This window comes from Suillus subalutaceus, assembly GCF_016647625.1.
Source record: "Suillus subalutaceus strain FC151 chromosome Unknown DFJ58scaffold_18, whole genome shotgun sequence".
Taxonomy (NCBI): domain Eukaryota; kingdom Fungi; phylum Basidiomycota; class Agaricomycetes; order Boletales; family Suillaceae; genus Suillus; species Suillus subalutaceus.
The window spans coordinates 352107-375287 of record NW_024540267.1 but is presented as its reverse complement, the minus strand read 5'-3'; the positions used below and the strand labels follow the sequence as shown (position 1 = coordinate 375287).

Sequence of the window (23181 nt, the reverse complement as noted above, 5' to 3'; positions counted from 1 at the left end):
TGTTAGAATATAGGCGCAGAATAAAGGAACAAAGATCATCCTTAAATCTTATTTCAAGATTGGCTTCCGAAGGGTACGCTCTAGATGCCTTTGGCCAAACCCAGTTTGGTTCCGGGCCCAACTTAACCAAGCTGTGTTCTTCCGTTATACTGCCGGTATGTAGTTTATTACTCACTCAGGCTAGTAGTACTGAGCGCTGACTGCGCTGAGCAGTACTAGCAGCTCCACTAACATCACTCTACTGATACTCAGTCTGATGCCAATAGAATGACAGCGTCACACAGCCACTTTTCCATAACGAAGTCACATCATGCACCAGAGGCTAGCAATGTATTTAATCTGCGTGTCCATAATGTGTACACTTCAAGTTTTCGTTCTCCGTTTCAAGGTTTCTTTTATATATTCTGGCATCCCCAAAACGAACTCTCCTCAGTCTCTCAATCCAAAAACCAAGGTGTGTATTAAGTAGCATTTACCGATACATATTCATTCTAACCACCTACATGGTTCTCCTTTTGTTTCTAGTCCGAGCCTCTCTTCATTTGAGACAAGCTTTCCTGTCTCTGCCTCCCATGGACGCTTCGTCCAAACCGACGGATCTAGTCCGAGCCTCTCTTCATTTGAGACTAGCCTTCCTGTCTCTGCCTCCCATGGAAGCTTCTTCCAAACCGACGGATGAAATTTTGCATTCATATGACACACTCCCATATGAACCAGGACTTTGACTTGATGATGTCTGATGCGAAGTTCACTGCTGATACTAGAACCGATTTCTACGACCGCAGTCTGACGAGCCGCAAATATGCCCTTGTCGGAGTGGCATGCTCGAGTATCTTCGGCTGCTCATGCATCATTGCAAGCATCGTCATTTTAGCCATTTACAGAGTCTCGGGAGTAGCCACGACCAACACAGCCCTTGATTTTACTCTGCAGGTGCTGAAGGTAATATTGCCAGTAATTGTCACGTTGTGCACCGAGTCCATAGGCTTCGTACATGGCGTCTCATTGCGCTCTGCGCTAGCCTCAGAGTCTCGACTTCGTTTCAACACCAATCTCCGCCTTCTGACTGCAGCTCGAGGGTGGTATAACCCTAACGGCGCACTGCTTAATGGCATCTCGGCTGTCCTCCTCATTATATCCTACAGCTCGGCCTCACTCGTCATATGTTTTGACTTTACCGTGGAAAATTGGGGTCTTCAACCTGCCATCGCAGGGGTACCTCTCCTCATTTTGGGCGTCGCACTTCTTCTCCAGGTGATGATCGCATTGTCAGCAATGAGGGCTATCAAAATGTTGACATGGAGCTCCTCGCCTTTCGACTTGACCGCCGCACTAGTTCACCACACCCAATTGACCCCTAATACTCTCCGGTGCATGCGTTGCGTGTCTGACCTGGACACATATGGAGGTCCAACGAAGCCACGAGAGGTACAGCCCTCTGCGTGGCATGCTCACCCTAGCATCCGGAAAGTTGTCATTTCTCTTTGGGTGATTGTTGCAGCATGCGCTGGATGGGCCGCACTCATCATGTATATCTGGGACAAGTGGCCCATTTCGCATCCAACGGCCTCCAGTGCGCTGACCCCACAAACGTGGTCGTTCTCGCCCACCTCGCAGTCCAATTTCATCGTGTATGATGCACCTGGTGTCAATGTTGGGACGTGGGCTATACTCTTTGTCAGCATGGCAGTCTTCCAGGGACCGTTGACGCTCGGGCTGCATTGCTCGGAGCTCATCGCGAATGTCATTCGAGACGAAAGACAGTGGAGATGCGCTACTGGAAGGAAAGGGCTTAGAACGGCGACGAACCCGGTGAAGACGATTGTCACTCATCCGACCAGTCTCGTACTTTTTCTCGCGAAGCCTTTCCTGCGTGAGTCATTTCTGTCTAGTCTTTTTCATCAGTGTTGTTTAACGCCATCCTCAACGATCACAGACTGGATGTTTGGGAAATCATTCATGATATCTAATCCCGTCTATGACGGGACAATACTAGTAGCAGGACCGTGGGTGTTCATGTTCACTGCCCAGGTTCGCACTCACTGCCTATGTAAAACTGCTACGACACCCTCACACCCTCGTGCAGATCTGGAACTTATGCTTTGCACTCGTTGTATTTGCCTGCTTCTTCACTTTCGTTGCACTGCGCCGACCGCGTGGTCCTCAGCCTGCTGCATACGGCCACGTCCAGACGCTCGCCAACCTCGTGGATGAGTGGTCGTCTGTGATGTGGTGGGGACACAAGAAGGACGGAATTCCGTACTGTCATGCTGGTAGTGTACCTATGTGCTCACGATGCTACTCCTTTGACACTTTTACAAAGGGACGAGCGATCACCCGCTGCCGGATGTGAAGATGGACTGCGTTTATGCTGGTTCCGGTGCTGAGTACTGAGTCTTGGGTACCCTTCTCGTGAGAGGTACTTGCTTTGCTTTTGAATTTCTTGATTTCTTTTTTTAAACAGAGAGCTAAGTATACCCGGATCAGTGTCGTGAGCTCTACTGACTTTCGATTCAGTTTCCTTTTTCATAGTTCACCAGTACTTACACATTTCGTATCGGCTTTTCTCTGTTTCGGACTCGTCTGTTTGATAGGTAGAGCGTATGTAGTTATATTCCGCACGTTCTCACATCGTGTGTTTGATTGGCTAGTTAATAACACGCTAATTAACAAGCTGCTAATAAGCAAGCAGTTTTATCCCGAACCCTCATGCTGACGGTGCTCTGGCTATGTCCCGCTCTCGAGCTATGTTAGCAAATGTCAACAACGTCGACACACGAATGCGTAGTGTAGCGGAGGAAGAGGAATAGATGGAGGGTGGTGGTGGTGAGAGGAAGGGGGAGGAGTGCGTACCTATTTTTGCACTCCCATTTCCATCTCTTTTTTTTATGATAAAACAATGCACTCGTTTGCATCCATTCGAGGTAAATCCTGCATGGGTGTGGGTATGGCCTCCGATGTAACCCGGGGGTATAAATTGGCTCCCGCGATAGCACACTTGCTGTTGCTCGACCTTTGCGATGCGCACAAGCCGAAAACTACACTGTCGCGTTGTCATCTCTCCATTCAGCTCCCGCCTTCACATTATCCAGAAACCGACTATTGCTGCGTCGGATGCATCAATGCTCCCGTCGCCAGCGTCGTTTTTGGAGGCTCGTTCGATCACATCCGCAGCTGCAATGCCTGACAGCCCAGTTGCCTTCTCACTTGCGAGCCATGGGACATCTGCAGGTATACTGCATGGTGAGCTTTTGGGAATCATAGCTGCTGTTTCGTTATCCATTCATGCTGATCCAAACCAGCCCTACCCCATTTTTACCGATCACTGTGTACGTATGTTTTATAGTTATAGATGGTTATTCAAGGTCGATGGGAGCTTTGCGAGTACTTAGGGTAACGTTGAGCATGACGTTTGTTAGGAAATCATTGCTTTTCAAGAGTGATGCACGACGATTGTTCTGATCCAGACACCCACTTTAGTTGGGGATGGGCAACACCCAGTCAATTTGAAACTCCGCCCGTGATTGTGTGGTAGCGTGTGGAATCGAAATGAGTGTCCAGAAGAATTATCGACTGGCGCTACATTACCCTAAACATTTGACAAAAGGTTTGTATGGAGAGATATGCACGAATTAACTGAAATTAGGTATTGTATGAAAAAAAATGTGCAAATGATGCTGTTCTTGGGAGGATCAGTCGCCAAAAAGATACAAAATGCATGAATTTTCTCATTTTTTTTCATAGAATACAACGACAGACCCAAAAAAATGCATTTAAGCGAATTTCCGAGAGAAAAGGGGGGTCATATCGTTGGTGCCCAGTCGATCTTTGAGGACATTGAGGAGCGCGCTGACTCAGCAGGAATTGACGCGTTGCGACGCGTTTCGACATGGCAATAAAGCATTTATATTATAATGCAGCCGCGATACATCAAAAGGGACCGCTATAACCCTTTAAAAAAGCGTTCATCAGCGCAAATGGCTCACCTTGCATGCTTAAACTCTAGAAAAACTGTCGAAAAGGAGAACACTCCTCCTACCAAGAGCCGTAGTGCAAGGGACAGCAGCCCGAGTACTGTCGTCATAGCACAGCTGCAAACTGAGCTCAAAGCACAACAACAGAAGGCCAGGACTTACGAGCCGTGATGCTGCAGGGGCAAAACTTGATGCTGTTGTGCCTCGGCTCACACTTGAAGATCTCACAAAGCTCCGTGCCCCAGAGATAGACCTGCAAATTCGATGGCATCGTCGATTTGACCCTGCAGTACCAGCAGCCAAAGACACGCCAACTACAAAACAGAAGAAGGTCAAAGTGTTAATGGAGGCCGTCGCACGGTATCTGAGTGGCGAGGCAACCCCTGGTGGACCTTCGATGTCGTTGCAGCCAAACAATCATCATGATAGCGCTGTTGCATCCTTGTCGGAGCTGGGGGATGGTGAGCACGAGGGCGAGGATGAATGATAGTTGATTTTGGTGTCCAAATTGTCTAATGTAGCTCACAGTATCATTCGATAGTAATTGCTTGGTATTTGCACTCGTAAATGGTGTGCGCTAGTGGTACTCCTGATATTTGCCATCGCATTCCCTAGCACCGTGCTTACATAATGTCACGCTTTGTTTGCAGGCGTTGCCCATCCCCTTTAGTGGAGTGGGAGACTGTAATTTTTGTGTGGGCATTACTTCCCTTATTTGTTTTTGGGTACCGCCTCCGACGTTATCATCTCTGAAAGTTTGAATTACTGTGTGCCATTGCCATGTGCCAAAGTAGGAGAGCGTTCTCCTCGTCGTACTTTCCTCGGTTCATCGATACTGGATTCAAATTTGTTTCCTACAGGCTACAGGAAACCGGAAAGGAAGAGCGCCTATTCATTTCAATTCGGAACACTCGACATGAATCGACTGCTTCAAGAATTCTAGATGGGGTGCATTGCTAAGGGCGCACAGACTTATCCCTTGGAACGGGGAACATGATACTTGTGACTTCTCATCAGTTCAACATACGAATGGCGCCTACTCTGACTCTGCGCAGTTGGCAGGTTCCTCTACTACCTGCGATGACATTCATGTGCCTATGTGCGCTACCTTTATATGTGACTCCTTTATGCCATCGCGGACCTTTGTGTTACTACTCCTCGATGTCACGTCTTCAACATGGCTGACTACCCTTTCGCAGCCCTGACTGCACTTCTGTTTCATCTGTTGGTCGTTGACAGCTGCGCGTTTATATCTTTTACCATTATGTAACTCTGCTTGTAGTTAGTATGAGCGTCCTGAATATTGGCGCATTGTATTCTGGATCCGAATGTTCATTATGATTTCCTCATTGACTTACAGCACTGTTCATCGATGAATGAACGTAGGAGCTACCAGAGACCCTGTTGGCCATAATATACACTATCCAGATAGCTGGCGGCTACCGTGACACGGCCCAGAATGTTCGCAATTCATGTTTGGTTTGATATTTCACGGTCACGACAGATTCAAATCCTATACAAATACAAATACAAATGTGTCGGGGACTGGCGCGGCTGAGCGCCGTTACGATGAATGGTATGATTAATATTGTGTGGCAGTGAAATCAGATAGGGTACCGTTGCAAGCCAGGTTGGTGGAGCCCAACTTGTCTGGATGGATGTTCTTACGTTACACTGCTGGTACTAGTTTTTGCCACGGCTTGGCAGCCGACTCTGGTGGCGGAGTGGTAACTGCAGGGCACCACACTCACTTGGCACTACTTATGCTCCTGCATCACTCTTTAGTGACCGATACTTAGCCGTTTTATAGAATGACAACGTCACACGGCCGCTTTTCCATAACGAAGTCACATCCATATACCAGAGGCTATGATCATAAGTGAAATGTATTTAATCTGCGTGTCCATAATGCGCACATGCACTTTTCGTTCTCTATTTCAAGGTTTCTTTTATTCTGACATCCCCATCGAACTCTCCTCAGTCTCTCAATCCGAAGACCAAGGTGAGTATTAGCATTTACCGATACATATTTTCATTCTAACTACCTACATAGTTCTCCTCTTGTTTCTAGTCCGACCCTCTCTTCATTTGAGACTAGCCTTCCTGTCTCTACTTCCCATGGAAGCTTCTTCCAAACCGACAGATGAAAGTTTGCATTCATATGATGCACTCCCATATGCCCAGGACTTTGACTCGATGATATCTGATGCGAAGTTCATTGGTGATACTAGAACCGATTTCTACGACCGCAGTCTGACGAGCTGCAAATATGCCCTTGTCGGAGTGGCATGCTCAAGCATCTTCGGCTGCTCGTGCATCATTGCAAGCATTGTCATTTTTCACGTTCACGGAGCCTCGGGAGTAGCCACGACCAACAAAGCTTTCCTTACTCGTTCGGAGGCATTGACAACGACACTTACCTTAATCGTTACGTTGTGCACCGAGTCCATAGGCTTCGTACATGGCATCTCATTGCGCTCTGCGCTAGCCTCAGAGTCTCGACTTCATTTCAACACCAATCTCCGCCTTCTGACTGCAGCTCGCGGGTGGTATAACCCTAACGGCGCACTGCTTAATGGTATCTCGGCTCTCCTCCTCATTATATCCTACAGCTCGGCCTCACTCGTCGTATGTCTTGACGTTTCCCCCGAGTCGACAGATCTCCAAGTTGTAGTCGCAGGGATGCCTCTCCTCATTTTGGGTGTCACACTTCTTCTCCAGGTGATGATCGCATTGTCAGCGATGAGGGCTGTCAAAATATTGACATGGAGCTCCTCATCTTTCCACCTGACCGCCGCACTAGTTCACCACACCCAATTGACCCCCGCCACTCTCCGGTGCATGCGTTGTGTGTCTGACCTGGACACATATGGAGGTCCAGCGAAGCCACGAGAGGTACAGCCCTCTGCGTGGCATGCTCACCCTAGCATCCGGAAAGTTGTCATGTCTCTTTGGGTGATCGTTGTAGCATATGCTGGATGGGCCGCACTCATCATGTATATCTGGGACAAGTGGACCGGCTCGTATCCAATGGCCTCCAATGCGCTGACCCTACAAACGTGGTCGTTCCTCTACAACATGCAGTCCAATTTCATCGCGATTGGTATATATGGTGTCAACCATCGCGTGGGCCGTGGATTCTACTCTATGTCATCATAGCAGTTTTTCAGGGACCGTTGACCCTTGGGCTGCATTGCTCGGAGCTCATCGCAAATGTCATTCGAGACGAAAGACAGTGGATTCATGATATCTAACCCCGCATCTGACGGGGAACTACTAGTAGCAGGGCCGTGGATACTCATGTTCACTGCCCAGGTTCGCACTTACTGCCTATGTAAAACTGCTACGACACCCTCACACCCTCGTGCAGATCTGGAGCTTATGCTTTGCACTCATTATATTTGCCTGCTTCTTCACTTTCGTTGCACTGCGCCGACCGCGTGGTCCCCAGCCTGCTGCATATGGCCACGTCCAGACCCTCGCCAACCTCGTGGACGAGTGGTCGTCTGTGATGTGGTGGGGACACAAGGAGGACGGAATTTCGTACTGTCATGCTGGTAGGGTATTTATGTGCTCATGATGCTCCTCCTTTGACACTTTTACAAAGGGACGAGCGATCACCCCGCTGCCAGATGTGAAGATGGACTGCGTTTATGCTGGTTCCGGTGCTGAGTCTCGGGTACCCTTCTCGTGAGAGGTACTTGCTTTGCTTTTTAAAGGGAATTTCTTTATTTCTCTTTTTAAACAGAGGAGCTAAGTATATCCTCATCAGTGTCGTGAGCTCTGCTAACTTTCGATTCAGTTTCCCTTCTCATAGTTCACCGGTACTTACATATTTCGTATCGGCTTTTCTCGGTTTCGGGCTCGTCTGTTTGATAGGTGTAGCGTATGCACTTGTATTCCGCGCACGTTCTGACATCGTGTGTTTGATAGCTGTTGTGGTTGTCGCTTGGCGTCTTACCTTGGCTCATTTCTCTCATAGTATACATCGTCCAGATAGCTGGCGGTCACCGTGACACGGCCCAGAATGTTCGTGATTCATGCACATGTTTGGTTTGATGTTTCACGGTCAAAATTCGCACGACAAATTCAAATGTTATGCAAATATAGGTATGTCAGGGACTGGCAGCGCCGGCCAGAGCGCCGTTACGATAAATGGTATGATTAATATTGTGTGGCAGATGGGCGGCGAGACCGCAGAGGCGTAGGCAGTGTTAGAATATAGGCACAGAATAAAGGAACAAAGATCCAGATCCTTGCTCAATAAATCTTATTTCAAGATCGGCTTGGCATACAGTGCGGTCAGGACCCCTATACCGTAGTATTTCGTTCAAATCGACACTGTGACATCTAAACTGCTTTCGACATTTCGACAGATCGCCCTGTGACCTGTGACATACCCTAGATTTTCGTCAATTATGTCTGTTTCATCTAGTAAAACCATTTGTTTTGATCAAATTAAATCTGGCAGATAAGTAGCGCAGATAAAATATGTAGTATCTGAAAAAAAATATGCTATCACTCTATGAATGGATTCGACAAACACACTTGTGACCTGTGACATGTGCCACATTTCAGGGGGGTATGTGACATGTGACAGTCGAATTCTACAGATGGGCCTTTGGAACCCGGGCCCAATTTGTTTCCGGGCCCAACTTGATCAAGTTGTGTTCTTACTCACTCAGGCTAGTACTAGCAGCTCCACTGAACTCTCTGCTGGTACTTAGCCTGATGCGAATAGAATGACAGCGTCACACAGCCACTTTTCCATAACGAAGTCACATCATGCACCAGGAAATGTATTTAACCTGGGTGTCCATAATGCGTGCACTTTGTGTCGTTCTCCATTTCAAGGTTTCTTTTATTCTGGCATCCCCAAAACGAACTCTCCTCAGTCTCTCAATCTGAAGACCAAGGTGTGTATTAAGTAGCATTTACCGATACATATTCAGTCTAACCACCTACATAGTTCTCCTTGTATTTCTAGCCCGAGCCTCTCTTCATTTGAGACTAGCCTTCCTGTCCCTGCCTCCCATGGAAGCTTCTTCCAAACCGACGAATGAAATTTTGCATTCATATGACACACTCCCATATGACCAGGACTTTGACTTGATGATATCTGATGCGAAGTTCACTGCTGATACTAGAACCGATTTCTACGACCGAAGTCTGACGAGCCGCAAATATGCCCTTGTTGGAGTGGCATGCTCGAGTATCTTCGGCTGCTTATGCATCATTGCAAGCATCGTCATTTTAGCCATTTACGGAGTCTCGGGAGTAGCCACGACCAACACAGCCCTTGATTTTACTCTGCAAGTGCTGAAGGAGATACTGCCAATAATTGTCACGTTGTGCACCGAGTCCATAGGCTTCGTACACGGCATTTCATTGCGCTCTGCGCTAGCCTCAGAGTCTCGACTTCGTTTCAACACCAATCTCCGCCTTCTGACTGCAGCTCGAGGGTGGTATAACCCTAAACGGCGCACTGCTTAATGGCATCTCGGCTGTCCTCCTCATTATATCCTACAGCTCGGCCTCACTCGTCATATGTTTTGACTTTTCCGTGGAAAATTGGGGTCTTCAACCTGCCATCGCAGGGGTACCTCTCCTCATTTTGGGCGTCGCACTTCTTCTCCAGGTGATGATCGCATTGTCAGCAATGAGGGCTGTCAAAATATTGACATGGAGCTCCTCGCCTTTCGACTTGACCGCCGCACTAGTTCACCACACCCAATTGACCCCTGATACTCTCCGGTGCATGCGTTGTGTGTCTGACATGGACACATATGGAGGTCCAACGAAGCCACGAGAGGTACAGCCCTCTGCGTGGCATGCTCACCCTAGCATCCGGAAAGTTGTCATTTCTCTATGGGTGATTGTTTGCAGCATGCGCTGGATGGGCCGCACTCATCATGTATATCTGGGACAAGTGGCCCATCTCACATCCAACGGCCAATGCGCTGACCTCACAAACGTGGTCGTTCTCGCCCCATTCGCAGTCCAATTTCATCGTGTATGATGCACCTGGTGTCAATGTTGGGACGTGGGCTGTACTCTTTGTCAGCATGGCCGTTTTCCAGGGACCGTTGACACTCGGGCTGCATTGCTCGGAGCTCATCGCGAATGTCATTCGAGACGAAAGACAGTGGAGATGCGCTACTGGAAGGAAAGGGCTTAGAACGGCGACGAACCCGGTGAAGACGATTGTCACTCATCCGATCTGTCTCGTACTTTTCCTCGCGAAGCCTTTCCTGCGTGAGTCATTCCTGTCTAGTCTTTTTCATCAGTGTTATTGAACGCCATCCTCAACGATCACAGACTGGATGTTTGGGCAATCATTCACGATATCTAATCCCGTCTATGAAGGGACACTACTAGTAAAAGGACCGTGGGTATTCATGTTCACTGCTCAGGTTCGCACTTACTGCCTATGTAAAACTGCTACGACACCCTCACACCCTCGTGCAGATTGGAACTTATGCCTTGCACTCTTTATATTTGCCTGCTTCTTCACTTTCGTCGCACTGCGCCGACCGCGTGGTCCCCAGCCTGCTGCATACGGCCACGTCCAGACCCTCGCCAACCTCGTGGACGAGTGGTCGTCTGTGATGTGGTGGGGACACAAGAAGGACGGAATTCCGTACTGTCATGCTGGTAGGGTTCTTATGTGCTCACGATGCTACTCCTTTGACACTTTTACAAGGGACGAGCGATCACCCGCTGCCGGATGTGAAGATGGACTGCGTTTATGCTGGTTCCGGTGCTGAGTCTCGGGTACCTTTCTCGTGAGAGGTACTTGCTTTGCTTTTTAAAGGGAATTTCTTGATTTCTCTTTTCAAACAGAGAGCTAAGTATATCCTCATCAGTGTCGTGAGCTCTGCTGACTTTCGATTCAGTTTCCTTTCTCATAGTTGACCAGTACTTACATATTTCGTATCGGCTTTTCTCTGTTTCGGGCTCGTCCTGTTTGATAGGTAGAGCGTATGTATTCCGCACATTCTAATATCGTGTGTTTGATAGCTATTGTAGTTGTCGCTCGGCGTCTCACCTTGGCTCATTTCTCTCTGATAAAAGCTCACCGACCCAAGACTTGCTTGTTTCTACTGTCAACCACTTATTTTTCTCCACGTTTAGTCCAAGCACATCAGTAAACCGCCTATTACTCTCACCTTTCTAATTCCGAGTCAGTAAGGTGGTACTACTCACCCTTGTATCAAGCCAAAAGTGTTTTTGTGATGACCAGCGGTCCAGACCAGCAAATTAAGGCGCTGATGACTAGCTCGTGCCCACACTAGCAACATTCAATGTTCATGCACTGCAAGACTTCAAGTGTGTCTGGCGTCTGTTTTCAATGATAGCTTTCCGGTAGACCGCATGCTTTTGGCGTCGGTCTAGGATCACAGGGAAGCTTTTGGCACCTGTTCGCACTTCAACTTCTGACAGCAGTGGCTCAGCTACAGCGCCGATTGAAAATGATATTGAATGGATGTTGAATGGATGTTGAATATGCAAATATACTAGTATGCTTCGGGCCTGAACTCGGCAAACGTTGTCGAGCATGGGCGCAGTCGAGCGTCGTTAGGTTTATAGCCTCGTGTAAAATTTAAATGTATGTAAGGTCCACAACAGCCACTGTCACGCTGCAGCTGCGTTGAAATCAGACGCCAAGCTTCCACTGGCAACCCTCGTCAGGCAACAATGGCCCCATACCAGCGTATGTATTCTGCTTGAGTTGATGTGACAGCGGATCAATGCAGTCAATATCATATATCGAGCACGAGACTCCAATTAGAGTGTACTATTGGCATTGGTACTATCGATATTGTACATGAGTTCCCCGCCCTGCAGGGTTTTCGCTGTATTCAGGTGAACTAGGCCGTCCATGAGGCCTTTTGACAGACATGAACTTGAACTTTGTCTCTACATGGCCACAGTAGGCTATGCAAGGCCAATCTTACCAAGATCTCTCAACGGTTGTACTCGAACAAATCTTGTCGTCTTGCTAATGGTCATACGTACATGCAGTGCAGAGAACAATCAGCGCTATGTATGTAGCATTGACCGGGACCACGGGATACTCATGTATGGACATGTTTGGTGTGATCTGATCCAATATCCTGTACATCGTGAGTCCGTCCGTGACCGTTCTTATATCGAGCATAAGATTTTCTTCTCTCTCTTATCCTCCTTTCGCAGGACTAATCTGAACTCCATCAGGCCCTTCAAATCGAATCCCAAGCTTGAATAATCTATCAAGCAATGAGCCGCCAGCCGATCTCGCGACACACCTTCACCGCGCTTAATAGCACTTTCATCGTTGACGGCGAGTACCAGTTCGTCAAGGAGCTTGGTCAGGGCGCGTACGGTTGTGTTGTTGCTGCCCGCCACCGTCGATCAGGCGAGGGATGCGCGATCAAGAAGATCACGAACATTAATACCAAGGTGCCTATCTTTGCTTGTTCACTTCGAACAGGGCTAAATAGGCGCTGTACCATAGCGGATCCTCACCAAGCGATGCTTGAGAGAGATTAGGTGCGTTTGTACAATCAACTACACTCCGAGTATAGCACTGATCATAGCACAAATCAGATTGTTACATCATTTCAGGGGACACAAGAATGTACGCCAACCACGTGTGCTTTAGGTCTACATTTTACACATCCCTCTACAGATCACATGCCTATATGACATGGATATCGTCTTCCAATCCAATGGGAATTTTGACGAAGTCTATCTCTATGTCGGTTTACCTCCTTATTCGCCTTTGGTCTCACTGAACCTCACATTAGGAAGAATTGATGGAGGCTGATCTTCATGCCATCGTGTGTCATTTCCCACTCCTGGCTGATCTGACACTCAAAAGCCGACGGCACTTGCACACAGATCCGGTCTGGACAACCGCTCACCGACGCACACTTCCAGTCCTTCCTTTACCAGACCCTCTGCGGGCTTAAATACATTCACAGTGCCAACGTGCTCCACCGCGATCTTAAGCCCGGAAATCTCCTTGTCAACGCAGACTGCGAGCTCAAAATATGCGACTTTGGCCTGGCTAGAGGGTACGTATATCTCTCAATAATATATTTGCACTCCAAAGACCAAATTAACGTCGTATTTAGCTTTACCCCTGGTGGTGGTACGAGCAAGAGCGCCGGAAACCAGGGGTTCATGACGGAGTACGTCGCAACACGATGGTATCGTGCGCCAGAAATCATGCTTAGCTTCGCGAATTATGTACGTGTGCTACTTTCCTTTCTTGTCTATCACGTCGGCATTGTTTATTGTAGCCGCTTGAGCGTCTTTTTACACTAGCTGACCACGATACTTATAGACGACGGCCATTGACGTCTGGTCTGTCGGCTGTATCCTTGCCGAGCTCTTGGGCGGCAAGCCAATTTTCAAAGGACGAGAGTAGGTTCACTCTTACTTCATTATGAGCAATTTGTGCATACATTTCGATGAATTGATACTGACCATCGACAATTTACATAGCTATGTCGACCAACTGAACCAAATCCTTCACTACCTCGGTACACCCTCTGAGGACACTCTCCGCCGTGTCGGATCTCCAAGGGTATGTGCTCTGCCAAACTCGCCAATATACTCAGCTCACCCGAATCACACAGGCTCAAGACTACATCCGCTCTCTCCCCATCAAGCCACGCGTGCCTTTCCAGACACTCTACCCGCACGCCAACCCACTCGCCATCGACCTCCTGCAGCAGATGCTCTGCTTCGACCCCGCCAAGCGCATCAGTTGCGAGGCTGCGCTCAACCACCCGTATCTGCAGGTGTGGCACGACCCCCGCCGATGAGCCGGTCTGTGATACCGTAAGTTTTATTTCCTGTTTGAAGGACCAGGGTGCTCAAACTGGGTTGACGTACTCAGAAATTTGACTTTTCGTTCGAGGAGGAAGACTCTATCGAGGGAATGAAGAGGCTCATCATCGAGGAGGTCCAATCGTTCCGTGCTGAGGTGCGCGCTCAGGCAAGGGCCACGGGCCAGATCAAGAGACAAGACAGGTCAGCATCATCCTCGCGCCTCTTTCCTACCCTTCATTACGAACCTAATCATCAAACCATTTTAGTCTACCCATCCCCTCTCGGGACGAGATTATCAGCTCGCCGGTGCAGGAGTACGGCCCAGTACACGGCGCAACATCTGGCTACAACCGCGCCGTCCCAGCGCCCATCGTCGCCTATCATGGATGACCCTAGCGATGCGCTTGAAAAGGAGCTTGCGGGGACGCATATTGGGAGGCGATGATCGATTCACTGGTTATCTGGTTTGAGCATGATTTCTTGCTTCGCGTTTGTTGTTCCTGGACGTTGTGACTGTTTGTTAGAGCTCGTAATGATGTGCGGACATGGAAACAGTACTGGAAAATGCAAAGATGCTACATACATACTTATGTACATTACGTTTCTTGTACCGAAAGCAAGATAGAGTTTGTCCGCTGTATGTGAAGTTGCACCGGTACATCTTCGCCGCGGTCATTTACAGAATTTACATTAACTAACCGTAAATTTCCCCAGTTAAATAGATCACGGAGCGGTCATTGAGGTCCGAGAGCTATTACTGAGTGTTAAGTATGGCAGTGTCGCGGACATTTGGGCCCTTGGGGACCGAAATGGGGATATCCGGATAACGTGCTTTCGATCCATGTGCTCTAGACTCGTGACCAGCCCCTCTATGAGGCAAATATCGACGGTTTGCCTCATAGAGGGGCTGGTCACGAGTCTACATGTGCTCGCCTATGTACAGATTTGGGCGTCTCTGCTCCTGCCCAAAGCCCATTGCCAGCAGGGTTGCTGTCAAAGTGTCTAGCTTGGCTCAATTGCCGTTCATATATAAGTATAAGCACTACAGGTGGTCATCTTTGTTCGTTATATCTTAATCTCTTTATTATCAAGCTATTGAAATCGGTAGGCGCTCAGTACTTCTGGTGACCACGCATACGTTGGCTAACTGACGTGTTCAAAAAGCATCATGTCGCTTTTCCTCTGTGTTGACTGTGGTGGTTCCAAGACGTCTGCTGTCATTGCAGATAGATCTGGCACGATCCTCGGGCGTGCTCTAGGAGGCCCATCTAACTTTTCGTACATGTCTGCGGCTGCATTTACAGATGCTGTTCGCGTAGCAGTATCTAATGCATTGAAGACCTGCGTCTCTCCACCATCTATCGACCCCATTTCCCTCCCTCCCAACACTGAGATATTTGCATCTGCATGGTTCGGTATCTCCGGCGTTGATTCCCTAGCTGCGATCGCCAATGCCTCAGCAGTTCTATCTGTTCTCCTCGGGATACCCCTGGGTCCACGGTTAGTCGTGGCCAACGATACACATCTTCTTGCTGCTCCGCTTCGGTTTCATCCTGATATCAAGCATGCTGTGGCTGCGATAGCCGGCACTGGATCTTGTGTCGTTTCGTTTCAGCACGAACCCTCAGGCATGCTAAGTGAGCTTGCACGGACCGGCGGGTGGGGATGGATTCTAGGAGATGAAGGCGGAGGATTTCATGTGGGCCGTGAGACCATGCGTCAAATGATGTACGATGCTGCGCGCTCGTCGTTGGGGATGGAACCGTTACCCCCAAGTAGCCTCAAAGCGAAGGTGCTTGAAACATTTGGGATCAAGGGGGTAGATAATGCCCCAGAGGTGTTGCCGGTGGTGCACTTGCCCGAGCCTAGTACAGAAGAGGCGGCTGCCTCTGTTCCATCGTACCTCCTCGTTGCGCGCGAGAAACGGTTAAGCCAGCTTGCTCCACTCGTTTTTGAGGCTGCATTCAAGGACAAGGACCCCTTCGCGCTGAATGTGTTGAAGGCTTGTGCTGAGGGACTTGCGGACCAGATCGCAATGCTCTCCCGTGAGCCTGGAGAGGATCCGAGTTTGAAACCAAGAGCAGTGGAAGCAAATGAGGCCATGTTATGTTTTGGAGGGAGCTTGGTTGGCATCGAGGATTATAGGGCGTTGATACATGAGGCATTGGCGAAGAAGGGGCATGTCTTCAAATATGTGGAGTTCGTTGAAGATGCCGCGGCTGTAGGAGCGGTAGGCCTAGCGTCTTTAGGTAGGACATAAGTCTCTGTCTGCTCACTAGCTATTATATAGCCTACATAGAACTTGTTATTTTAAGTTGTAAGTATGTAGTCGATGGACGCGAAGCACCTGCCCTAAATATTTCCACGGTCCCAATATAAATACCACCTTCCGTTTTTTTCCTTGCTCCTTTGTGCGGCGACACGGCCAGACCTTCCCCATGTTGCTCATAGCTGCCCATAATCCACGCGGCTGTTCGAGTGTCAGGCCGTGTCCTGAATAATTGGACGTCTTAGCACCCATTATCGCGTCATCAGACTTTTCTGGAGAAGCGACGGGTCGGTGGTTCATACATATTTTGACTATCCTCCAAACTTTTTTTGATTTAATGGTACAAGTGTCATTCGCACTTATTGAATAAACATGAATTCGAGGAGCACGACTTGTCCATCTGTAAACTTCAAAACTTCCTGAGCCCATTCCTACCTCGAGGCCTCACTGCGGCTCAGATAGCGTCCACCGCGTCATGTTGCATTCAACTGTTGCTCGATCTCTCGCATATACAGGTGTGCACGAGTAGTATCGGGCAAAATATTGTCATGCTCGAGTCTATCCAGCGTCAACTACATCACGCTTAACAGTTCGCTTGTCCAGCGAAGGTATTGACTAACTGTGTGGAAAGCCAAGTTGCGACGTGTCTTGGTTTGACGCTCCGTCTGGCCCTTTGAGGAGCCATCGGTCCCAGGTATTTCAAGTTGCAGGAACGTTATGAAGTATTCAAGTACATGACCTTTAACAGTGGATTTGGATGCAAGTCAGAATTTGGCCGCTGCTTCACGATGTCCAGTGGAAAAGAGGTCAAATACAGACTCAGTATCATTGGAGGCACCACGTTGCATGGATTGGCCCTATGATGATGCGTAAACCGTTAGGCTGAAAATAAGGGTTTGGTGTCACCTAGAGGTGGACCAGTCAAGTTGGAAAAGGGGTTACAGCTACGGCCCGGCCCGGACGGGCATAAGAATTGAACCTGCAGGGCTTGCTGCCTCTTGTTGCAGTTTCATGCGTTTTGGAAGATTCGGATTTACGTACCGTTTTCTACCATCTAAAACACATTTCCGCATCATGACACCAAACTACGAATCCTGGTCAAAGGATGAGCTGATCGCACGACTCAGAGAGGTGGAGACAAAAAAGCACGCCAAGTCAACTCACTTACCAACATCTAAAAAACCATTCCATTTTTCATCCCACCCGAAGCGCAAGATCGCTATCAAGTTCTGTTACTCGGGATGGGAGTATAATGGGCTGGCGTATCAAAACGGTCCTACGCCTCTTCCAACGGTCGAGGATGTCTTGTTTAAAGCCTTTGTAAAGGCAAGGCTCGTCGATGAAACTGGCGGCTTGGATGGCTGTGGATGGGAGAAATGTGGAAGGACAGATCGAGGGGTGAGCGCTGCTGGTCAGGTAGTTTCGTTGTGGGTTCGAAGTGCTCTCCCCACCGAAACTTCTCCCAAAGTAACATCATCACCATCGTCCGAGGAGGACCTACCCACGGAGGACACTCCCCAAAACACCTCACTCCAGCCTTCTACGAAAAACGAGCTCCGCTACGTATCCATCCTAAACCGCGTACTCCCCCCTACAATCCGCGTCCTAGCATGGTCTCCCATCTCCCCCAATTTTTCCGCCCGCTTCAACTGCAAACACAGACACTACAAATACTTCTTCACCTCTCATGGACTCGACGTATCCCTCATGCAATCAGCTGCAAACCGTCTCATCGGCGAACATGACTTTCGCAATTTGTGCAAGCTTGATCCAGGAAAACAGATCACCAACTTTCACCGCTGTATCGTCCGCGCACAGATCAATCTAGTCTCACCAGAGTCTGATGGCGATAACCGTGTATACGTATTCGATCTCGTAGGATCAGCTTTCCTATACCATCAAGTTCGACATATCATGGCCGTCCTTTTCCTCGTCGGAACAGGACTCGAACAACCGTCCATCATATCAACCCTCATGAACGTCTGTCATGCAGAATCTGATTCATTACCCGAGTCTCAGTTGCCACTGGTGGATCGCAAACCCGAGTATCAGATGGCAGACGCTCTCCCTCTCATGCTCTGGGACTGTGCCTACGCAGATTCAGATGTCACATGGCAAACAGACGACGACGGTACAGAGAGCGGCAGTGGCTCAGACCTCTATCACCAACTCCATTCTATACATCAACGCTCCCTCATCCACACAGTCCTAGACGAGCACTTTCTTACAGCTGCTACCCAATATCATTCTCCACCACCTCAATACTTCCCTTTCAGTCAGACAGGACTGACACCTCACACGCTCCCTCGTTCGAACTTGGGGCGAGAACCGGTCCTTGGTGCCCCACTCGGTGCAGGGACGTACAAGCGCAGCGCAAAGTACACGCCTTTGTTGGAGAGGAAGAGACTTGATCACGTCGATGTGGCCAACGAACGATGGCGAATTGGCAGGGGGAGCAAGTATAGCAAGCAAAAGACGCCTGACGATGGAATTGAATGAGCGGGCGCTTGTATATGCCGCTGTAGGCGCCATCGCCTTTGGGTAGGCAGCGCGATTACAGATGTGAATCTGATCGCTCTATCCCCCACACAAATAACCCAGGATGAATTACTCAAGTTCATTCCTGCGATATCTACTACAATGATGAAGCATTGCTGATCAAGACTTGAAGCTTGAAGGATGATAATCACTCCTGACTTCAAAATGGACATCCAGCTGCAGGTACCTGGGTAGATCATAGAGCACAAGAAACGAGACATGTGATATACCACGTCCCAGGTCAGATTTACGGTGACTCTTTGATGGACTTGCACGTCTGCCCGCACACACCCCACTCTCATTTGACTTCTGCTGCTTAATATTTAATCTCTCAGGGAGATAGTGGCCTAAGGTAAAATAGGGTAGAATTAATTGGCAGACACATGAATTGCACACAGCTAAACGAACTCGCTGTGTACATAGTTAAAATACGTCCTTAGATAAGCACTGCACAAACGATCTAGAAACTGGAAGTTCGAATGAATGAAGTTCCACGAATGATGGGAACCCACATCTCAGCGTTGTGAGCATCATGATTCCTGAGGTACATACAACTCATGCATTCGCGGCAACCATCCTCGGAAAAATAAGTCAGTATCGTGACCTGGCATAATGGTGAAATCAGCTTGAAGAGCAATTTAGGTACTGCTGACGATGCCTGGCGGCGAGGTCATTCCGAGTCCTTGTCTATTCCGTGACGTTCGCGCAGGTGTCCAACTTGAAGGTTGTGCTTCATGATGCAACTTCCAGTGAAATTCGTGCCTGTTGAATTTAGACGGAATTGAGGAGCACGACTAGTCTGTTTACAGAAGTTCTAACTTCTGAGAACTTGCTGAGCACACTCGTTGAGCAGCTCACCTCAGTATTAAGTAGGTACTATATACATACCATCATGCACCCGAAAACCCTGTGTATCTGCGCGTACATCCCACCTCAGGCCCATTCGCTTTAGGTTGGCTTCCGCTGCTCAATCGAAGATGGTCTGCTACAAGATGCCCAGCGAGAACTTGGCCAGCTCGAAGGAAGAGAAAGTAGCTTGCGAAGTTTGCGGTAGAGTTCGACAGACGTTACAGGCCATGTTATATAGCGAATGGAGTCCAAGAGGAATGTTGAAGAAACGAATGCGGAATGCGTGTGGGTGAAGGATATCGATAATCGATAAAGCTAAAGGACGAAAAGATAAGGTTGAAGCAAGATATAAAAGGCTCATGACCTACGCACGACGCGGTGAAGAAGTGAAGAAGTGAAATGGTAAAAGCAAATTACAAAGCCTAAATCGATCATAAAGGGTAGATGACCCACTGGCACCGAAATGTTAATAGTTCAAGCGTAGAGGCCACGAGACGTATGCGTTGCGTATGCATAGGAGGGTGGATAGGATTGACAATAAAATAAGAAATAGCATCGATACAACATCGTGAATTGTGCACCAGTAAACCGAATGCATTGTATAGTTATTATCCGATGTGCTACAGCAGAATTTGTCCGTCGAGGGCTATTTGAACTGTACAAACAATCTGGAGAGCACACTATCGTAAGGTCAAGACAGCACCAGTGATAGATCCAATGTATACTTCAGCGTCGCGAATCAACCATGACGGCCCAAGTGCATACAATTCTGTATCAATGGAGAGGCGTTGTCGATGTCCGTATGCGGAATCAATAATTGATGACCCGACCAAGTAAGCAACCGGTGCGTGTGGGGGGAAGAGAAGCCCACGGGGAAGGCGGAACTGGGGATGAGAGGTGAGAGGTGAGGCCTCGAGGGCCCAACAATGTCAAAACTCTGTTGAACCACAACCGAAGATTAATCAAAACCGAAAATCACGCCCATCTCGGCCAGCCGGGAGGGGCGTCACTAGAAAGAATGTCTTAGTTTCAGATGATGGCTTCCCCTTCCCGAATGCTGGATACTCACATATCACATAGCATGCGACAAGCCATTCGAAACATCGCAAAGGAGTGGTGGCAGGTTGTCAACAAGGCGCCTCAGTATTGCGACCTGGAATAATGATAAAGTCTGCTTGAGAGCAATTCGGGTGATGATGGCGATGCTTGGTAGCGAGGTCATTCCGAGCTGGCATCGTCGTACCACAGAGAGAACATTTGATTCTGATACCAGTGTGCTTAATGATGTGACGCCCAAAACTCCGGAACCTCAGCTGCTCCTCACATTGACCGTGAGCTGTAATCCAAAGGCAACGGTATGTTTCCTTGTTACCAATCACAATACCATGATCCTGGCGCAGGTGGGCGAGAATGTCCTTGGGTGTAGCCCGAAGCTCATCACCACAAAGGGCTCCTTTGTTGTTCCACCGACAAAGAAAGGCACCAAGGTGCTTATGAGGACGGCCCTTATGATATGGTTCGAAACGAATAGTACCGTGGTTGCGTGGAGGAGGGTGAGGTGGTAGAATATTGCAGACATTGGGGAAATTTTCAAGCAAGTTGTCTTGCATCGCAAGAATGGGAGGGGGGGCGGAGGGTCGAGGGATGCTCATTCCCATTGTATGATTGCTCGCCAGCGAGTAAGAGTCCATGTACGTAGATCCTAGATGAAAGTACGAACAAGTAAGAACCTCGAATTTCGATGATCACGATTATCTCACCAGGCCACTGATACATTAGAGGACGAGTGGGCTGGGGCGCATGTGGTATATGAGTAGGCCATACGGGACCATCAACCTCAATTTTGTTTCGACTAGAAGAACCAAGTTATCACAAGTGAATATTAAAATTGTAGAGAATGGGCGCACTTCTTGAAAGGAGCTAAATGATTCGAGTCATTAGTAGCCACAAAACCACCGTGTGAACCTGTAGGTTGGTGGGCAGAGACAGATGTGTAATAAGCAAAAGCTCCTAGCAGACCACCAGGTTCAAAAAAAGAGTTAGAGGGATCCATAGATGCCGCTCAGCAGACGACTTGCTCTGCTTTAAGGGAGGAATCGTGGTCTTCCAGCATGTCGGCAGGTACTCGCATGTTTATCATTATGACATCTACACTTCCAAATTACAATACTGCGTACACAGCAGTAGAGTAGGGAACTCGGTCGGGATATGTCATAGAAGGCACCTACAGAGTGCTGGCGTGGCGAAATTCTGTAGATATCATTGGCAAGGGTGACTCGGAACAAAATGATTTTGCCACTGGTAGATCCCTGAGGGTTGCCGATCTGTGTCGCGGCAGGCTCCAAGCCAAAATATCAAATGGAGACAGGCCAACAGAGGGAGCGGCGACAACATTGTAGATGCCAGAAAGAGTTAGGGAAACGCACGGGTACGGGTAACACCGCGGTTCTATGCTGACGTGTTTGGAGGGTACGGGTACGGAGTAGGATAGTCGTACCCTTGAGCATACCGTGGCCATTCACCGCGGGTTGACGGTGTTTGGGCGGGTATAATATACCAAATCGGGAACCAGGCGCGCGACAGCCATTGAACACCGTGTTTGATTCTCTGTTTTTCCTTCCTCTGAGAGCTTGAGGATTATGGCGTTTATATCAGCACTTTTATTATTTGCGCGTTGCGCACCCCTGCGCGCTGTCCCCCGCACTGCGCATCTTGTCCAGAGCCTCCGCGTTTGAATTTAACACTGTCGCATGACCAGGAAAACGTGCACGTGACGAGCATTCTGAGTCTTGCGTCTGATTTGCTATACTTATGTTCTCAAGCTCGCCACATGTTTGAAGTAAAGTCAAGGTACTAAATATGACTGAAACTATGGCTCAAAAACCAACTTTTCAACCAGAAGGTGACAAGCTTCAGAAATAAAATGTTCAGCATGATGAAAGGCGGCTCCCTGATCCAGGAGCTTGAACATCAGCTCCTTGCAACCCTCACTAACCCGTCCAAACTTCAGTTCCTTGAAGCGCTTGACAGCGTCACTATATGGCTGTGGATTCCTGGCATCGAGGAGGAACCGGCCCATTCCATTCCACCAAATAGCATGCCAATCCTCGTTGCAACCTGTTGGGTCTTGACAGTCGCTTGAATGCATCAAGATTTTCGGCTCCTCTGCAGCTACCATCCGACGATGATGATCGAGTGCCGCTTGAACATAAACAATGTTCAAAAATACCTCATGTCCCATTAGCTCCCGGTGTGCGTGTGTGATTTCAGAGATCGGTGTTTCTGCCAGTTGTTGGAAAGCAAAAGGAAAGATGGTCCGGACATGGTATTTGATGGCGAGGTTGATCAACTGAGCCGGGTGAGAAAGCGGAAACGTGCAGTGAATATACGGTGCACAACAAATTCTTGTGTATGGCGGCATTGATACATGTCGCAAAAGTGAAGGAATCTTGAGAGCTCGTCAGTAGTATAAGAGCCAGTGCAAACTCTGCAAATAGTTCAACAGGTTAACAGTAAGAAGAATAGATGATGTATAGTTGACATACCTTCCAAAGGTATGTTCAAGAAACAGTTCGAACGTCTCCCGGGACAATCCGTCAAGGCGAATGGGCCGATCGTCACTCATTCCATCTAGTTCGATTTGTCCACTCTGTGTGGCAGTAAACATATCGCGAAAAACATTTGAAGATGTCGACAAAATTGATTTGCAGAGTTTGTACAGCATATTCT

At 48.5% G+C, this 23181-nt stretch overlaps 9 protein-coding genes across 9 annotated transcripts; 7 read left to right on the top strand and 2 right to left on the bottom strand.

Moving 5' to 3' along the window:
* Positions 1–708: 708 nt before the first annotated feature.
* Positions 709–2394, top strand: DFJ58DRAFT_724288 (uncharacterized protein; the record flags this gene model as incomplete). The annotated part of the gene is made up of 4 exons (XM_041385096.1): positions 709–1873; positions 1937–2031; positions 2087–2273; positions 2324–2394. The coding sequence occupies 4 exons, from the start codon at positions 709–711 to the stop codon at positions 2392–2394; spliced, it is 1518 nt and encodes a 505-aa protein (XP_041247643.1).
* Positions 2395–2709: 315 nt separating this feature from the next.
* Positions 2710–4589, top strand: DFJ58DRAFT_743235 (uncharacterized protein). Its single transcript, XM_041387251.1, has 2 exons — positions 2710–3333; positions 4154–4589. Exons 1-2 carry the CDS (start codon positions 3021–3023, stop codon positions 4459–4461), a joined length of 621 nt encoding a protein of 206 aa, XP_041247642.1. The 5' UTR covers positions 2710–3020; the 3' UTR covers positions 4462–4589.
* Positions 4590–5695: 1106 nt separating this feature from the next.
* On the top strand, positions 5696–8182 carry DFJ58DRAFT_911898 (uncharacterized protein; the record flags this gene model as incomplete). Its single annotated transcript, XM_041395249.1, has 8 exons — positions 5696–5976; positions 6028–7123; positions 7178–7289; positions 7345–7536; positions 7582–7664; positions 7723–7750; positions 7908–8007; positions 8085–8182. Exons 1-8 carry the CDS (start codon positions 5844–5846, stop codon positions 8180–8182), a joined length of 1842 nt encoding a protein of 613 aa, XP_041247641.1. The 5' UTR covers positions 5696–5843.
* Positions 8183–8628: 446 nt separating this feature from the next.
* On the top strand, positions 8629–10793 carry DFJ58DRAFT_743232 (uncharacterized protein). The gene is made up of 6 exons (XM_041387250.1): positions 8629–8890; positions 8944–9439; positions 9504–9846; positions 9905–10229; positions 10293–10628; positions 10678–10793. Exons 2-6 carry the CDS (start codon positions 9009–9011, stop codon positions 10761–10763), a joined length of 1521 nt encoding a protein of 506 aa, XP_041247640.1. The 5' UTR covers positions 8629–8890; positions 8944–9008; the 3' UTR covers positions 10764–10793.
* Positions 10794–11777: 984 nt separating this feature from the next.
* DFJ58DRAFT_770662 (kinase-like domain-containing protein) lies at positions 11778–14480 on the top strand. The gene is made up of 14 exons (XM_041389108.1): positions 11778–12100; positions 12192–12432; positions 12554–12594; positions 12646–12714; positions 12764–12796; positions 12858–13033; positions 13094–13208; positions 13306–13385; positions 13467–13548; positions 13601–13765; positions 13791–13805; positions 13864–13997; positions 14063–14120; positions 14161–14480. Exons 2-14 carry the CDS (start codon positions 12234–12236, stop codon positions 14239–14241), a joined length of 1248 nt encoding a protein of 415 aa, XP_041247639.1. The 5' UTR covers positions 11778–12100; positions 12192–12233; the 3' UTR covers positions 14242–14480.
* A 246-nt stretch (positions 14481–14726) lies between these two features.
* On the top strand, positions 14727–16192 carry DFJ58DRAFT_679798 (uncharacterized protein). Its single transcript, XM_041383188.1, has 2 exons — positions 14727–14900; positions 14961–16192. The coding sequence occupies exon 2, from the start codon at positions 14965–14967 to the stop codon at positions 16054–16056; it is 1092 nt and encodes a 363-aa protein (XP_041247638.1). The 5' UTR covers positions 14727–14900; positions 14961–14964; the 3' UTR covers positions 16057–16192.
* A 947-nt stretch (positions 16193–17139) lies between these two features.
* On the top strand, positions 17140–18564 carry DFJ58DRAFT_654981 (pseudouridine synthase; the record flags this gene model as incomplete). The annotated part of the gene is made up of 2 exons (XM_041381830.1): positions 17140–17496; positions 17575–18564. The coding sequence occupies 2 exons, from the start codon at positions 17140–17142 to the stop codon at positions 18562–18564; spliced, it is 1347 nt and encodes a 448-aa protein (XP_041247637.1).
* Positions 18565–20284: 1720 nt separating this feature from the next.
* DFJ58DRAFT_154101 (uncharacterized protein) lies at positions 20285–21445 on the bottom strand. Its single transcript, XM_041378919.1, has 4 exons — positions 21360–21445; positions 21213–21304; positions 20522–21154; positions 20285–20461 (listed from the first exon to the last, which is right to left on the bottom strand). Exons 2-3 carry the CDS (start codon positions 21226–21228, stop codon positions 20580–20582), a joined length of 591 nt encoding a protein of 196 aa, XP_041247636.1. The 5' UTR covers positions 21229–21304; positions 21360–21445; the 3' UTR covers positions 20285–20461; positions 20522–20579.
* Positions 21446–22321: 876 nt separating this feature from the next.
* On the bottom strand, positions 22322–22873 carry DFJ58DRAFT_655141 (uncharacterized protein; the record flags this gene model as incomplete). The annotated part of the gene is made up of 1 exon (XM_041381835.1): positions 22322–22873. The coding sequence occupies one exon, from the start codon at positions 22871–22873 to the stop codon at positions 22322–22324; it is 552 nt and encodes a 183-aa protein (XP_041247635.1).
* Between the last annotated feature and the right edge of the window lie 308 nt (positions 22874–23181).

Excerpts from the sequence above, each read along its gene's own strand:
- DFJ58DRAFT_743235 (XM_041387251.1), top strand. The coding sequence starts at position 3,021 with ATGCGCACAAGCCGAAAACTACACTGTCGCGTTGTCATCTCTCCATTC. Across the intron at positions 3,334-4,153 it reads TTTTACCGATCACTGTGTAC|GGGCAAAACTTGATGCTGTT; the intron begins GTATGTTTTATA and ends GTGATGCTGCAG.
- DFJ58DRAFT_679798 (XM_041383188.1), top strand. The coding sequence starts at position 14,965 with ATGTCGCTTTTCCTCTGTGTTGACTGTGGTGGTTCCAAGACGTCTGCT.
- DFJ58DRAFT_743232 (XM_041387250.1), top strand. The coding sequence starts at position 9,009 with ATGGAAGCTTCTTCCAAACCGACGAATGAAATTTTGCATTCATATGAC. Across the intron at positions 9,440-9,503 it reads CTGACTGCAGCTCGAGGGTG|CTCGGCCTCACTCGTCATAT; the intron begins GTATAACCCTAA and ends TATATCCTACAG. Across the intron at positions 10,230-10,292 it reads CCTCGCGAAGCCTTTCCTGC|ACTGGATGTTTGGGCAATCA; the intron begins GTGAGTCATTCC and ends CAACGATCACAG.
- DFJ58DRAFT_770662 (XM_041389108.1), top strand. The coding sequence starts at position 12,234 with ATGAGCCGCCAGCCGATCTCGCGACACACCTTCACCGCGCTTAATAGC. Across the intron at positions 13,209-13,305 it reads TGCTTAGCTTCGCGAATTAT|ACGACGGCCATTGACGTCTG; the intron begins GTACGTGTGCTA and ends CGATACTTATAG. Across the intron at positions 14,121-14,160 it reads CGGTGCAGGAGTACGGCCCA|CGCCCATCGTCGCCTATCAT; the intron begins GTACACGGCGCA and ends GCGCCGTCCCAG.